The 13,903-nt window shown below is 70.1% G+C and overlaps 4 protein-coding genes across 4 annotated transcripts; 2 read left to right on the forward strand and 2 right to left on the reverse strand.

Annotated features, from left to right (window-relative positions):
- Positions 1-10: 10 nt before the first annotated feature.
- PRRT4 (proline rich transmembrane protein 4) lies at positions 11-3,611 on the reverse strand. The gene is made up of 4 exons (XM_065658430.1): positions 3,593-3,611; positions 2,953-3,540; positions 2,803-2,874; positions 11-2,166 (listed from the first exon to the last, which is right to left on the reverse strand). The coding sequence occupies exons 1-4, from the start codon at positions 3,609-3,611 to the stop codon at positions 11-13; spliced, it is 2,835 nt and encodes a 944-aa protein (XP_065514502.1).
- Positions 3,612-4,069: 458 nt separating this feature from the next.
- Positions 4,070-9,827, reverse strand: LOC136003130 (skin secretory protein xP2-like). The gene is made up of 4 exons (XM_065658446.1): positions 9,608-9,827; positions 9,099-9,545; positions 6,514-7,014; positions 4,070-4,311 (listed from the first exon to the last, which is right to left on the reverse strand). The coding sequence occupies exons 1-4, from the start codon at positions 9,825-9,827 to the stop codon at positions 4,070-4,072; spliced, it is 1,410 nt and encodes a 469-aa protein (XP_065514518.1).
- Positions 9,580-13,206, forward strand: LOC136003137 (glycine, alanine and asparagine-rich protein-like). Its single transcript, XM_065658458.1, has 3 exons — positions 9,580-10,149; positions 11,049-12,163; positions 12,582-13,206. Exons 1-3 carry the CDS (start codon positions 10,058-10,060, stop codon positions 12,956-12,958), a joined length of 1,584 nt encoding a protein of 527 aa, XP_065514530.1. The 5' UTR covers positions 9,580-10,057; the 3' UTR covers positions 12,959-13,206.
- LOC135985988 (uncharacterized) lies at positions 10,191-10,755 on the forward strand (the record flags this gene model as incomplete). The annotated part of the gene is given in 6 exon segments (XM_065629713.1): positions 10,191-10,196; positions 10,244-10,454; positions 10,457-10,533; positions 10,535-10,606; positions 10,608-10,727; positions 10,729-10,755. Coding segments are annotated over 6 exon segments (513 nt in total), but the record flags the coding sequence as incomplete, so codon positions are not given.
- Positions 13,207-13,903: the final 697 nt, after the last annotated feature.

Below are 13,903 nucleotides of genomic sequence, written 5' to 3' on the forward strand. Positions count from 1 at the left end.
GGGGGGCACCCTACAAGTCAATGGTGTCGCTGCCCAGGCTGCGGCGGTCGGTGCCGGTGTCACCGGGGGGCTCGGGGACAGCAGGAACAGCCCCCCCGCGGGCTTGGGGGGCCGGGGGGGGCCGGGGGCCGCCCCCCCCCGCCCAGCTGTGGGACGGCCGCAGTGTCGCGGGGGGGCTGCGCTTTGGCACCGCCCCCGGACCCCCCCGGGACAGTCCCTGCGGCGGGGGGCTGCGACCACCCCCTGGGGACAGCGGGGACCCCCCCGCGCAGGAGGTGGCGCGATGCGGGAACGGGGGGGACCCCGGTGTGCCGGGCCCCGGGGGGGCGGGGGGGCCGCGATTCGGTGGGGCGGGGGTGGCGGGACCCGGGGTCGTGCCGGGAACCGGGGAGTCGGTGGTGCCGGGAGCTGCCGGGCTGGTTGTGCCGAGCTCGGATGTGCCGCTTGTGCCAGGACCCGGTGAGCTGGTCGTGCCGGGACCCGGTGAGCCGGTTATGCGGGGAACCGGTGCACCGGTTATGCCGGGACTCGGTGAGCTGGTTGTGCCGGGACCCGGTGAGCCGGTTGTGCCAGGACCCGGTGAGCCGGTTGTGCCAAACCCTGATGCTCCGTTCGCGCCGAGCCCCGGTGCGGTGGCTGTGCCGGGCCCCCGTGTGCCGGTTTTGCCGGGCTCAGATGTGCCGCTCCTGCCGCTCCCCGCCGTGCCGGTGGCACCGAGCCCCGTTACGCCGGTCGTGCCGATCCCCGGTGTGCCGGTTGTGCCAGGACCCGGTGTGCCGAGCCCCGTTACGCTGGTCGTGCCGACCGCCCCCGTACCGGCAGTACCGGGACCCCGCGCCGCGCTTGTGCCGGTGCCACCGATCCCGGTGCCGGTGTCACCGATCCCGGTTGTGCCGGTGTCACCGATGCCGGTTGTGCCGGTGTCACCGATGCCGGTTGTGCCGGTGCCGGTTGTGCCGACCTCGGTGCTCCCGATGCCGGTTGTGCCGACCCCGGTGTCCTCGCGGAAGACGCCGGTTGTACCGATGCCACCGCTGCCGGTGGCGGTGTCCCCGCTCCCGGCGTCCCCGCGGAAGATGCCGCGTCCCCCCCCCAGCGCCTCGGCGATGCTGCGGCGCAGGTCGATGGGCGAGGGCGGCCGGTAACCGGCCGTGGGGTCCCCGTCCGCATCGGCGCCATCGTGGGGACCCCCGCTCAGCGCCGCCACTTCGCCCCCCCCGCGGCGGGCGCAGCCGTTGGGGGGATCCCCGGGGGGGTCCCGGTGGGACGGGGGGGTCGCCGCCAGCGCCAGCGCGGCGAGGGGGAGCCCCACGGTGACCTCGGCAACGCGACACCCCAACTGCAGCCCCCACCACCCCCAGGGCCCCGGGGGGGGCGTCCCCCCCCACCCCAACCCCTGCAGCACCCCGAAAACCTGCAACCCCGCGCTGGCCACCGCCGCCACCCCCGCCACCCCCAGCGCCACCCTCCTGCCGGCCCCCCCCGCCCCCCCCTTGGCGCGGGGGCAGCGGGTGACCCCCCCGATGGCCAAAGCCACCACCAAGGTGACAAAGAGCCCCCGCGGCACCAGGAGCAGCCACGGCCAGCGGGGCAGCGCCCCCCCGCCCAGCACGGCCCCCAGCACCCCCCCCGCGTGCAGCACCCCCAGAACCGCCACGGGGGGGCCCGGGCAGCGCGGGGGGGGGCCCAAAAGGGGGGGCCCCAGCGCCAGCCCCCAGCCCAGGCAGGGGAAGGGCAGCTCGAACAGGAGGCGGGCGGCGGGGGGGGGCAGGCGGCCCCCCCGCTCGTAGGGGTCGTAAAAAAGGGGGAAGGCGCGAGCGGCCCCCGCCGCCGCCAGCAGCCCCCCCAGCACGCGGGCGGGGGGGGGGCGGCGCCCCCCCAGTAAAACCAGCGCTCCCAGTAAGGCCAGTAAGGCGAAGAGGGCGGCGGCGCCGTACGCGTGGGCGGCCCAGGCGGGACCCCAAGCGGCGGCGGCCACGGCCCAGCTGGTGCCGAGGGACACGAGGTGGGGGGGCCAGGGAAGGCGGGGGGGGGGGCCCGGCGCCGCGCCCCCCCCGCGCGGGTCCGGCCCCCCCGAAGTGCAGGTGGATCCTGGGGTGCAGGCGGAGGCGGCGGCGGGCGGGGGGGCGACCCCCCCCCGGGAGGGTTCGTGGCCGGAGGCGGGGGCTGTGGGGAGCGGGGCGGAGTGTGACCCCCCCACATCCCCCCAACCCACCAGAAGGGGGCGTCATGACACACCCCCCCCCCCCCGCTCAGGCTCCCCCTCTCCTCGGGACCCCCCCCGCACATTTTGGGGGTGTCAGGCTCCCCCCCCCCAGGACGCCCCCCCGCACATTTTGGGGGTGTCAGGCTCCCCCCCCAGGACCCCCCCAGCACATTTTGGGGGTGTCAGGCTCCCCCCCCAGGACCCCCCCAGCACTTTTTGGGGGTGTCAGGCTCCCCCCGCAGGACCCCCCCCCGCACATTTTGGGGGTGTCAGGGCCCCCCCCTCCCCAGGACCCCCCCTCCCCAGGACTCCCCCCATTCTCCAGCCCCCCCTCCCAGCCATTTTGGGGGTGTCAGGGCTCCCCCCCTCCAGGCCCCCCGCCTCCCCATGCCCCCCCCATCCCCAGGACCCCCCAGCCGTTCTGGGGGTGTCACGATCCCCCCAGGACCCACCCTGTCCATGTATGGGGGTGTCAGCACCGCCTCCCCCCTCCAGAAGCCCCTCCTCCCCAGAACCCCCCCGGTTATTATGGGGGTGTCAGACCCCCCCCCTCCAGGACCCTCCCCGTTATTATGGGGGTGCCGCCCCCCCCTCACCTGGCTCCGCGCCGCTGCCCCCCAACTCCTGCTCCTGGGTCCCGTTATCGACCCGGGGGGGCACCAGGAACCCTGGGAGGGGGACACACACACACATGGGGGGGGGTCCCTCAGCATGGGCCCCCCCCCCCCCGCCCCCCGGTCACTCACCGGCGGTGCCGATTTTCCCGATCAGCTCCGCGATGCCGGGGAGGAGGGACAGGGGGGGGCGGGGGGGGCCCCGCGGGAGGGGCGGGGGGGGCACGGACCCCCCCTCTGCCCCCCCCCCCGCTTCGGGCTCCAGCCCCGCGCTCAGCCCGATGGCGATGTCCAGCTCCAGCTCCTTGGCGCGGGGGGGGCCCGGGGCCGTGGGCTTGTCCCCCCCCCAGCCCCCCGATTCCTCCGGGGGGGTCCCCGAGCCCGGCTCGTCCTCGGGGTCCGGCCAGCCCGAGCCCGAGGTGGGGGGCGTGGGGGTGCTGGGGGGGGGCGACGGGGGGGGGGCTTTAGTGGGGGCGGGGCGGGGGGGGCTCTGGCTTCGCATCTTGATCTGGAAGTTGAGGCCGAGGTTGAGGGACAGGACGGGGGGGGCGGCGCTGCGGGGGGCGGGGGGGGCGCTGGGGGGGGCGCTGGTTTGGGGGGTCAGACACAGCAGGGCCAGCAGGAGGCGGGGGGCGGCCCCCGGGCCCGGGGGGGACACTGCGGACATGGGGGACAGCGGGGACTTTGGGGACAGCGGGGGCGGCGGCACCGGGAGCAGCGCTGCGGAGAGGGCAGAGGGGACCGTTACACCCCACGGCTCACCCAGCCCCACGGCATTGATCCAGCCCCATGGCTCACCCAGCCCCACGGCATCGACCCAGCCCCACAGCACCAATCCAGCCCCACGGCATCGACCCAGCCCCACGGCACGGCCAGCCCCACGGCTCACCCAGCCCCACGGCATTGATCCGGCCCCATGGCATCGACCCAGCCCCACGGCATCGACCCAGCCCCACAGCACCAATCCAGCCCCACGGCATCGACCCAGCCCCACGGCTCACCCAGCCCCATGGCTCACCCAGCCCCACGGCATTGATCCAGCCCCACAGCATCAATCCAGCTCCACGGCATCGACCCAGCCCCACGGCACGGCCAGCCCCAGACGTCGACCCCATGGCTCACCCAGCCCCACGGCATCAATCCAGCCCCACGGCACGTGGCTCACCCCACAGCACAGCCAGCCCCACGGCAAGTGGCCCCCCCATGGCGTGGCCAGCCCCATGGCATTGACCCAGCCCCACCCCATAGCTCACCCCGCCCCACGGCACCGCCCCAGCCCCGGCGTCCCCGGCAGGACGGGGCCGGTGGCAGCTGGGGTGGCTCTGCTGGGGGGCACAGCTGGGGACCGTGACGGGAGGGAGGCGGCAGCACCGAGATCGGCCCCGATCCTGGGGGGCCCGGGGGACGGCAGCTGGGGGACAGGAGCGTTCTGGGGAGGGGACAGGGCATCCCTGGGGACAGGAGCACCCCTGGGTGGGGACAGGAGCATCCCTGGGGACAAGAGCATCCCAGGGTGGGGACAGGGGCATCCCTGGGGACAGGAGCATCCTGGGGGTGGACAGGAGCATCCATGGGGACAAGAGCATCCCTGGGGATGGGAGCGTCCCTGGGTGGGGACAGGAGCATCCATGGGGACAAGAGCATCCCTGGGGATGGGAGCGTCCCTGGGTGGGGACAGGAGCATCCCTGGGGGGGCACAGGAGCATCCCTGCGGGGATAGGAGCATCCCTGGGGACAGGAGCATATTTGGGGACAGGAGCATCCCAGAGGACAGGAGCATCCCAGGAGGGGGACAGGAGCCACCCCGGGGGAGGACAGGAGCATCCCTGGGGACAGGAACATCCCGGGGTGGGGGGGACAGGAGCACCCCTGGGGACAGGAGCATCCCTTGGGGTTAGGGGGACAGGGGCATCCCTGGGTGGGGACAGGAGCATATTTGGGGACAGTAGCATCCCTGGGTCGGGACAAGAGGAACCGTGGTGACAGGAGCATCCCCAGGCAGGGACAGGAGGGTCCCAGGGGACAGGAACATCCCTGGGTGGGGACAGAATCATCCTTGGGGACAGGAGCATCCCTGGGGATGGGAGCATCCCTGGGTGGGGACAGGAGCATCCCCTGGGGACAGGAACATCCCCGGAGTGGGACAGGAGTGTCCCCATACCCAGTGCCACCCCACGAGCGGGCTGCCCCCCCGTCCCAGCACGGTGCCAGGTCCCTAATCTTTGTGACAAGGCCTGTCTCCGCGGTGTCACATCGGGGCACGTCACGGTGGCGGCAGGGACGGATGCGAAGTGACGCGGGCTCACGGGGCACGCGGGGACCTGTCACTGCCCCCCCCGCTGCCACCGCACCAGGGCCCCCCCCCGGCCCCGGCACCCCCATGTCCTTGTCACTGCTGGTCCCCAGGTGTGTCACATGGGGGTGTCAGTGTGGGGGTGCCCATGTGGGGGTATCCGTGTCCATGTGTCCATGAGGGGGTGTCCGTGTGGGGGTGTCCATATGGTGGTGTCCATGTGTGGGGGTGTCTGTACGTGTGTCTATGTGGGGGTGTCCATGTGGGGGTGTCTGTGTGTGTGTGGGGGTGTCTGTGTACATGTGGCATGTGGGGGTGTCTGTGTGTGGGGGGGGGTGTCTGTGTACATGTGTCATGTGGGGGTGTCCATGTGGGGGTGTCTGTGACATCGCGTGTGCACACTCAGACTCATAGTCACACTCACACTCCTACTCACACCCACACTCACACTCACCCCCACACTCCCCCCCGCTCTGCTCCACCCCCTCGCACACTCAGGTCCCGCACAGCACCTCGAGCACCCCAAACCCCCAGCACCCCGAGCACCCCAAACCCCCAGCACCCCAGCACCTTGGGCAGCCACCACCCTGCACCCCAGCACCCAACACCCCTCCACTCCAGGGACCCCTGCATCATGCAACCAGGGCAGCCCAGCACCCTGCACCCCCACACTGCGCCCCGGGCACCCCGACACTTTGCACCCCCACACCGTGCAATCACGGCACCTCAGCACCCCAAAACCTGGCACCCCCACACTGCACTCCAGCACCCCGACATCCTGCACACCCCAGTACCCTTGCACCATGCCCGCTGGGCACCCCAACGCTCTGCACCCCAACACACTGCACCCTGGGCACCCCAACACCTTGCATGCTGTGCATCCCTGCACTGTGCACCCCAACACCCTGCACCTCGGGCACCCCAGAACCCTGCACCCCAGCACCCTGTGCACCCCAACACTCAGCACCCCTGCACCGCGCACCCCAATACCCTGCACCTTGGGCACCCCGGCACCATGAACCTGGGCACCCTGTACCCCAGCACCCTGCACCCCCCCACTGTGCAATCAGGGCACCCCAACCCCTTGCACCCCCACACCATGCACCCTGGGCACTGCAACACGCTGCACCCCCGTACCCCAGGCACCCCGTACCCCAACACCCTGCGCCCCCCCCCGTGTAACCAGGGCACCCCAGCAGCCAGTGCCACAGCACCCTGCACCCCCCCACCCCAGCACTCAGCACCCCCGCACTGTGCAATCAGGGTACCCCAACACCCTGAACCTCGGGCACCCCTGCACCCCAACACCCCGCACCCGCCGCTCCCGGGGGTGCCGGTCAGAGCCACTCTGCACCCCCAGACCCCTCCAGCCCCCCCTGCCCGGGTCCCCCCGCACCCACCGGCCTCCGCGGCGGCTCCAGCCCCGGCCCCGGCCCCGCTCCGCACCGGCAGCACCGGCCCCGGCAGCACCGGCAGCACCGGCAGCACCGGCAGCACCGGCAGAGCAGCGGCGGGCGGGGCGGGTGCGGGCTGCCCCCCCTCCCCCTGCCTCCTCCACCTCCCTCCTCCTCCTCCTCCGCCCCCGGCCCCGCCGCGACGGCCGCGGGCACCGGGACCCGCCGGAGCCAGCTCGGCTGGGCTCGGCTCGGCTGGGCTCGGCTCGGCTGGGCTCGGCTCGGCTGGGCTCGGCTGGGCTCGGCTCGGCTCGGCTCGGCTCGGCTGGGCTCGGCTGGGCTCGGCTCGGCTCGGCTCGGCTCGGCTCGGCTGGGCTCGGCTGGGGTCGGCTCGGCCCCACTCGGCTCGGCTGGACTCGGCTGGGCTCGGCTCGGCTCGGCTCGGCTCGGCTGGGGTCGGCTCGACCCCACTCGGCTCGGCTCGGCTGGACTCGGCTCGGCCCCACTCTGCTGGGCTGGGCTGGGCTCAGCTTGGCCCCACTCAGCTGGGCTCAGCTCGGTTGGGCCCGGCTCAGCTCACACGCTGCTCACACGTTGCTCGCACCCTGCACACAGGCATTGCTCACATATTGCACACACACCGCTCACACATCGCTCATTGCACGCACGCTGCTCACACTCTGCACACACACTGTGGGCAACGTGCGAGCAGCCTGTGTGCAGGGTGCGAGCAAAAGTGAGCGCATGCTGGTCACGCACTGCTCACACATTGCACACACACTGCTCACATGTTACTCACACACTGCTCACACCCTGCACACACATTGCACACACACTGCTCACATGTCGCTCACACATTGCTCGCTGCACACACACTGCTCACACGTTACTCACACACTGTGAGCAACATGCGAGCAGCCTGTGTGCAGGGTGCGAGCAACATGCAAGCAACATATGAGCAGAATGTGAGCAACGTATGAACACACACTGCTCAGACCTTGCTCACATGTTACTCACACACTGCACACACATTGTTCACACACTGCTCACTGCATACACACTGATCACGCGCTGCACACACATTATTCACACACTGCTCACACATTACTCACACACTGCACACACATTATTCATGCACTACTCACATGTTGCTCATGCACTGCACACACCCTACTCACATGTTACTCACCCCCTGCTCACTGCACACACCCTGCTCACACGTTACTCACCCCCTGCTCACTGCACACATCCTGCTCACGTGCTGCACACATGCTATTCACACCCTACTCACACGTTACACTCTGCTTACTGCACACACCCTGCTCACATGTTACTCACCCCCTGCTCACTGCACACACACTGCTCACACGTTACTCACCCCCTGCTCACTGCACACATCCTGCTCACGTGCTGCACACATGCTATTCACACCCTACTCACACGTTACACTCTGCTTACTGCACACACCCTGCTCACACGTTACTCACACCCTGCTCACTGCACACACACTGCTCACATGTTACTCACCCCCTGCTCACACTCACTGCCCACCATGTCCCTGCAGCAGCCCCCAAAGCGGCAGCTCCACGAGCGGTGCCAGCGCCACCCAGCAGCCCCGGGGGGTGACCCGGGGCGGGGGGGACACCGCGGCGGGGGGGACAGTGACGCCGGGCCGATGTCCCCGCGGGCGGGCGCTGGAACTGGGTCACGGGCGCGGTGCTCGGTGCACGCTCGGCTGAGCTGCCACCGCCAACTGGGCCACCGCGGCCACCGCGGGAGGGGGCGCGGGGACGGGGACACCCGCTCGGTCACCCCTGTTTGCTGGGTGGGGAGCGGGGGCGGCGTGTGTGTCACCACCTGTGCCACCACATGTGCCACCACACGTGCTGGTGCCCGTGCCGCTGTGTGTGCCACCGTGTGTGTCACCGCCTGTGCCACTGCGGTGCCCCTACGTGACCCCCGCCATGTGCCACCGGCGTGTCCCCTCCCCAGCCACTCGCCCCCAGGACCCCCAAGAGCCGGGGGGCCCTTTTCTGGGGGGCTGGGGCTGAGCACCCCCCGCAGCCCCTGGCCTGGGACCCTGGGGGGAGCCAGCAGCACCCTGCACCCCCCTGCAGCCTCTCAGTGCACCCCCCTGTTACGCCCACATCAGACCCCATTACCCCCCCTTGCAGCCCCATCACTCGCCCACTACACCCCCCATTGCACCCCCATTGCAGCTCACATTGCACCCCCCTTATGCCCCCCCTTGTATCCCCCTGCTACACCCCCTTTCCACCCCATTACCCTCCCTCGCAGCCCCACTACTTGCCCATTACACCCCCGCATTAGACCCCCCCATTCCACTCCCCCCCCGCTAACCCCCCCATTCCCCTCCCCTTGCATCCTCCATTATCCCCCCCCATCTCAGCTCCTCATTAGGATGCTGGGGGGGGCACCGAGGACCTTGGGCTCTGCTGGGGGAACGGGGGGGCGGGGGGGCTGGTGGGAGCCATGGGGGGCTGGGGGGGGTCATGGGGAGCTGTGGGTGCTGTGGGGGGGCCATGGGGGGCTGTGAGGGGCCATGGGGGGCTGTGGGTGCTGTGGAGGACCGTGGGGGGCTGTGGGGGGCATGGGGAGCTGTGGGTGCTGGGGGGGTCCGTGGGGAGCTGTGGGTCCCGTCCCGGTGCCGGTGCCGCGGGGTGTCCCGGGGGCGGTGCCGGTGGCGCTGGCGGTGTCGATGGCGATGTTGGTGGCGACCGCTGTCCCGGTGCCGGTGTCGGGGGCTGTCCCGGTGCCGGGGGCTGTCCCGGTGCCGGTGTCGGGGGCTGTGCTGGTGTCGGGGGCTGTCCCGGTGTCGGGGGCTGTGTCGGTGCCGGTGCCGGGGGCTGTGCCGGTGCCGGTCCCGGCCGCTGTCCCGGTGCCGGTGTCGGGGGCTGTCCCGGTGCCGGGGGCTGTCCCGGTGCCGGTCCCGGCCGCTGTCCCGGTGGCGCGGTGCCCGCTGTCCTTGTGTAAGGGGTTTCGTAACGGCAGCCCGGCCTGAGCCAGCGCCGCCCGCGCTCCCGGCAAACCCCGCGGCACCGGGACCGGCACCGGGAGCCCGGGGAGCACCGGGACTCACCGGGACACCCCGCGGCACCGGGACCGGCACCGGGAGCCCGGGGAGCACCGGGACTCAGCGGGACACCCCGCGGCACCGGGACACCCCGGGGCACCGGCATCGCCAGCGGCACCGGCACCGCCACCGGGACCCCCCGCGGCACCGGGACCGGCACCGAGACCCCCCGAACCATCGGCACCGGCTGAGCTCCCGGCAGCTTCCGCGGCACCGGCACCGGCATCGCCTCCAGCGCCACCCGCGGCACCGGGACCCAGGGGCAGCACCCGAGGCACCGGCACCGGGACCCCCCGCGGCACCGGGACCCACCGGCACCGCCACTGACACCGGCACCGGGACCCCCGCGGCGCCGGCACCGCCAGAGGCACCAGCACCGCCCGTGACACCCCTGGCACCCCCCCCGGCACCCCCCCCGGCACCCTCCCACCGGCACCGGGACCCCCCCGGCCCCAGATGGAGCCACTGATCCCGCCCGACCCCCCCGGCTCACCGGACCCGCTGACGGAGCCGGACCCGCTGCTGCTGGACCCCCCCGGGGACACCGGGTGAGCGGGGGGGCCACGGCGGCTGGGGGGGCTGCAGGGACATGGGTGCTCCCCATTCCCCCCCGGGACCCCCCACCCGTGCAGGGCGCCCCAGGGTGGGGGGGATGATGGTGGGGGGGAGGGGCTGGGACACACGGGGGGGGCACAAGGTGGGCGGGGGGTCCCCATGGGGTGCGGGACATGGGGGGGCTGTCCCGGGGTGCCCCACGTGGGGGCAGACCCTGTCCGGGGGGGGCAGTGCGGTAGGACCCCCCTCCCCATCCCCCCGGGGCACTGGGGGGACTCCGGGGTCCTTCATTTTGGGGAGGGGGGGGTCCTGCATGTTTTGGAGAAGTGCCCCCCATTTGGGGGGTGGTCCCACATTTCAGGGGGGTGTCCCACATTTTGGGGGGGTTCCTACATTGGGGGCATCCTCTCTTTGAGGGGTGTCCCACATTTGGGGGGGGGTCTCACATTTAGGGGGTGGTCCCACATTTAGGGTTTCCTACATTTGGGAGGGTGTCCCATGTTCGGGGGGGCTGCTCCCACGTTTGGGTGGATCCCACATTTAGGGGGTGCTCCCACATTTGGGGGGTGCTCCCACATTTTTGGGGGGTCCCACATTTGGGTGGGTCCCACATCTGGGGTTTCTCTCATTTGGGGCGGTCCTGCATTTGGGGAGGTCCCACATTTCAGGGGGTGTCCCTTTGGGAGGTGGTCTCACATTTTGGGGGGGTGTCCCACATTTGGGGTGTGCTCACACATTTGGGGGGGGTCCCACATTTGGGATTTCCCTCATTTGGGGGGGGGGTCCCGCATTTGGGGGGGTCCCACATTTGGGGTTTCCCACATTTGGGGGGGTCCCACATTGGGGGGCGTTCCCCCCCCCAACACCCACCCCCCATCCCTGTCTCCCCCAGGGAGGACGAAGAGCAGCCGTACGTCCCCCCCCCACTGCCCCCCGTGACGGTGACATCCCTGTCGGGGACCATGCGCCTCTACAGCTGCTCCGTGGGGGGGTCCATGCTGTGTCCCCTCCCCAGCAAACCACTGGTGCTGCTGCTGCCCTGGCTGGGGGCGCGGGGGGGGGCGCTGGCGCGGTTCCTGTCCCTGTACCTGCACCACGGGCTGGACGTGCTGCTGGTGGGGACATCGGTGTGGCACGTCCTGTGGCCCTGGCACGGGCAGCGCCTGGCGGGGCGGCTGCTGCGCCTGCTGGACCGCGGGGACACTGGTGGCACGGGGGACACTGGGGGTGGTGGCACCGGTGGTGCTGGTAGCACTGGGGGTAGTGGTGGTGATGGTGGTGGTGACAGTGGTGGTGACACTGGTGGTAATGCTGGGGGTGGCAGTGGTGGCATTGGAGGTGATGGTGGTGATGATGGTGGCACTGGTGTTACTGGTGGTGGTAGTGCTGGTGGCAGTGGGGGCAATGGTGGCATTGAAGGTGATGCTGGTGGTGGCGAGGGTGGCACTAGTGGCATTGGTGGCACTGGTGTTACTGGTGCTGGCCACAGTGACACTGGGTGCAATGATGGCTTTGAAGGTGATGGTGGTGCTGGTGGCAATGGTGGTGGCAGTGGTGGCAACGGTGGCATTGAAAGTGATGCTGGTGGTGGCAAGGGTGGCACCGGTGGCATTGGTCGCAATAGCGGCGCTGTTGGCAGCGGTGGTACCAGTGTTACTGGTGGTGACCATGGTGACATTGGGTGGAACAGTGGCTTTGAAGGTGATGGTGGTGGCAATGATGGTGGCACCGGTGGGGCTGGTGGCGATGGTGGTGGTGGAGGCAGTAGTGGCACTGGTGACATTGGTGGCCCTGGTGGCGATGGTGGTGGCAATAGTGGCCCTGGTGGCGTTGGCCTGGCCACCCGGCCCCTGCTGGTCCACGCCATCTCCGCCGGCGCCTACACCTTCGCGCAGCTGCTGCTGCTCCTGCAGCAGCAGCCCCGCCAGTGCCAGCGCCTGCGCCCCCGCGTCCGCGGCATCGTCTACGACAGCCTGGTGACCGGCGGCATCGGGGACATGGCCCGTGGTGAGTGACACCGGTGGGGAGTCCCCAAGGTGGGGACAACTGGGTGGTGGAGAGTCCCTGAGACTGGGGACACCTGGGCTGGTGGGGAGTCCCCGAGCATGGAGACACCTCGGCCAGCGGGGAGTCCCCAAACTGGGGGACACCTTGGGCTGGTGGGGAGTCCCTGAGTTGGGGACATTTGGGCTGGTGGAGAGTCCCCGAGCTTGGGGGGACACCTGGGCTGGTGGGGAGTACCTGAGTTGGCGACATTTGGGCTGGCGGAGAGTCCCCGAGCTTGGGGGGACACCTGGGCTGGTGGGCAGTCCCCAAGCTGGGGACACTTGGGCCAGCGGGGAGTCACCAAGCATGGGGACACTTGGGCTGGTGGGGAGTCCCTGAGCCGGGGGGGACACCCAGCGAGCCCCTTCTGTCCCCACAGGCATCGCCAGCTCGGTCCACACGCCATCCCTGCGCCCCGTGGCCCGCGCCGGCGCCCGCCTGTCCCTGGGGGTTTTGGGGTGCTGGGGGGGCCGCGCGTTCGCGCGGGCACGGGGGGCGTTCGCCAACCCCGCCCTGCGCTGCCCCCTGCTCCTGTTCTACAGCCTGGACGACGCGCTGGGCCGGGCGCCGGCGCTGCGGGCGCTGCTGCGGGGCTGGCGGGCGCAGGGCATCCGAGCGCACGCCCGCGGGTGGCCGTGCTCCCCCCACGCCGCGCACCTGCGCCGGCACCCCGTGGCGTACCGGCGGGCGCTGCTGGCCTTCCTGCGCTCGCTGGACGGGATGCCCCTCGCGGCACAGCCCCGCGCCCGGCTCTGAGGGTGGACGGACGGATGGACAGATGGATGGATGGACAGAGCGGCACGACGGGACCAAAGGATGCGGCACCATGGGGCTGCGCTGGTGCGCAAGGCTGCGCCATGGCGTGCGAGTGCGTGCCCGAGGTGCGCAAAGTCATGCCCAAGGTGTGCAAACTCACGCCCAGGGTGCGCAAAGCTGTGCCATGATGTGCAAAGTCATGCCTGTGGTGTGCAAATTCATGCCCAAGGTGTGCAAGGCTGTGCCAAGGTGTGCAAATTCATGCCCAAGGTGTGTGTGCAAACCTGTGCCATGATGTGCAAACTCATACCCATGGTGTGCAAATTAATGCCCAAGGTGTGCAACGCTGTGCCAAGGTGTGCAAATTCATGCCCAATGTGTGTGTGCAAACTCATACCCATGGTGTGCAAATTCATGCCCACGGTGTGCAAATTCACGCCCAGGGTGTGCGAACTCATGCCCAAGGTGTGCAAACCTGCGCCATGATGTGCAAAGATATACCCAAGGTGTGCAAAGTCATACCCACGGTGTGCAAAGTCATACCCGCGGTGTGCAAAGTCATGCCCATGGTGTGCAAATCTGTGCCATGGCGTGCAAACCTGTGCCATGGTGTGCAAAGTCATACCCACGGTGTGCAAATTCATGCCCATGGTGTGCAAAACTGTACCATGTTGTGCAAGGATGTGCTGTGGTGTGCAAACCTGCGCCACAGTGTGCAAAGTCATACCTGTGGTGTGCAAACTCATGCCCAAGGTATGCAAACCTGTGCCGTGGCATGCAAACCTGTGCCATTATGTGCAAAGTCATACCCACGGTGTGCAAAGCTGTGCCACAGGGTGCAAGGCTGTGCCATGGTGTGCAAATTCCTGCCCATGGTGTGCAAAGCCATGCTGTGGCATGCAAACTTGTGCAAAGGTGTGCAAGACCATGCCATGGTGTGCAAAG

Source organism: Caloenas nicobarica, chromosome 1 (assembly GCF_036013445.1).
Source record: "Caloenas nicobarica isolate bCalNic1 chromosome 1, bCalNic1.hap1, whole genome shotgun sequence".
Classification (NCBI taxonomy): Eukaryota; Metazoa; Chordata; class Aves; order Columbiformes; family Columbidae; genus Caloenas; species Caloenas nicobarica.

What these genes read in the sequence shown, in the direction of transcription:
- PRRT4 (XM_065658430.1), bottom strand. An exon ending in CGGGAAAATCGGCACCGCCG is followed by an intron (nt 2,875 to 2,952) that starts GTGAGTGACCGG and finishes TCCCCCTCCCAG; the next exon opens with GGTTCCTGGTGCCCCCCCGG. An exon ending in GGGCAGCGGCGCGGAGCCAG is followed by an intron (nt 2,167 to 2,802) that starts GTGAGGGGGGGG and finishes CGCTCCCCACAG; the next exon opens with CCCCCGCCTCCGGCCACGAA.
- LOC136003130 (XM_065658446.1), bottom strand. Translation starts at nt 9,827, where the DNA reads ATGCCGGTGCCGGTGCCGCGGAAGCTGCCGGGAGCTCAGCCGGTGCCG. An exon ending in CGGTGCCGCGGGGTGTCCCG is followed by an intron (nt 9,546 to 9,607) that starts GTGAGTCCCGGT and finishes GTTTGCCGGGAG; the next exon opens with CGCGGGCGGCGCTGGCTCAG. An exon ending in GCCCCCCACAGCCCCCCACG is followed by an intron (nt 7,015 to 9,098) that starts GTCCTCCACAGC and finishes CCAGCCCAGCAG; the next exon opens with AGTGGGGCCGAGCCGAGTCC.
- LOC136003137 (XM_065658458.1), top strand. Translation starts at nt 10,058, where the DNA reads ATGGAGCCACTGATCCCGCCCGACCCCCCCGGCTCACCGGACCCGCTG. An exon ending in GACCCCCCCGGGGACACCGG is followed by an intron (nt 10,150 to 11,048) that starts GTGAGCGGGGGG and finishes TGTCTCCCCCAG; the next exon opens with GGAGGACGAAGAGCAGCCGT. An exon ending in CATCGGGGACATGGCCCGTG is followed by an intron (nt 12,164 to 12,581) that starts GTGAGTGACACC and finishes CTGTCCCCACAG; the next exon opens with GCATCGCCAGCTCGGTCCAC.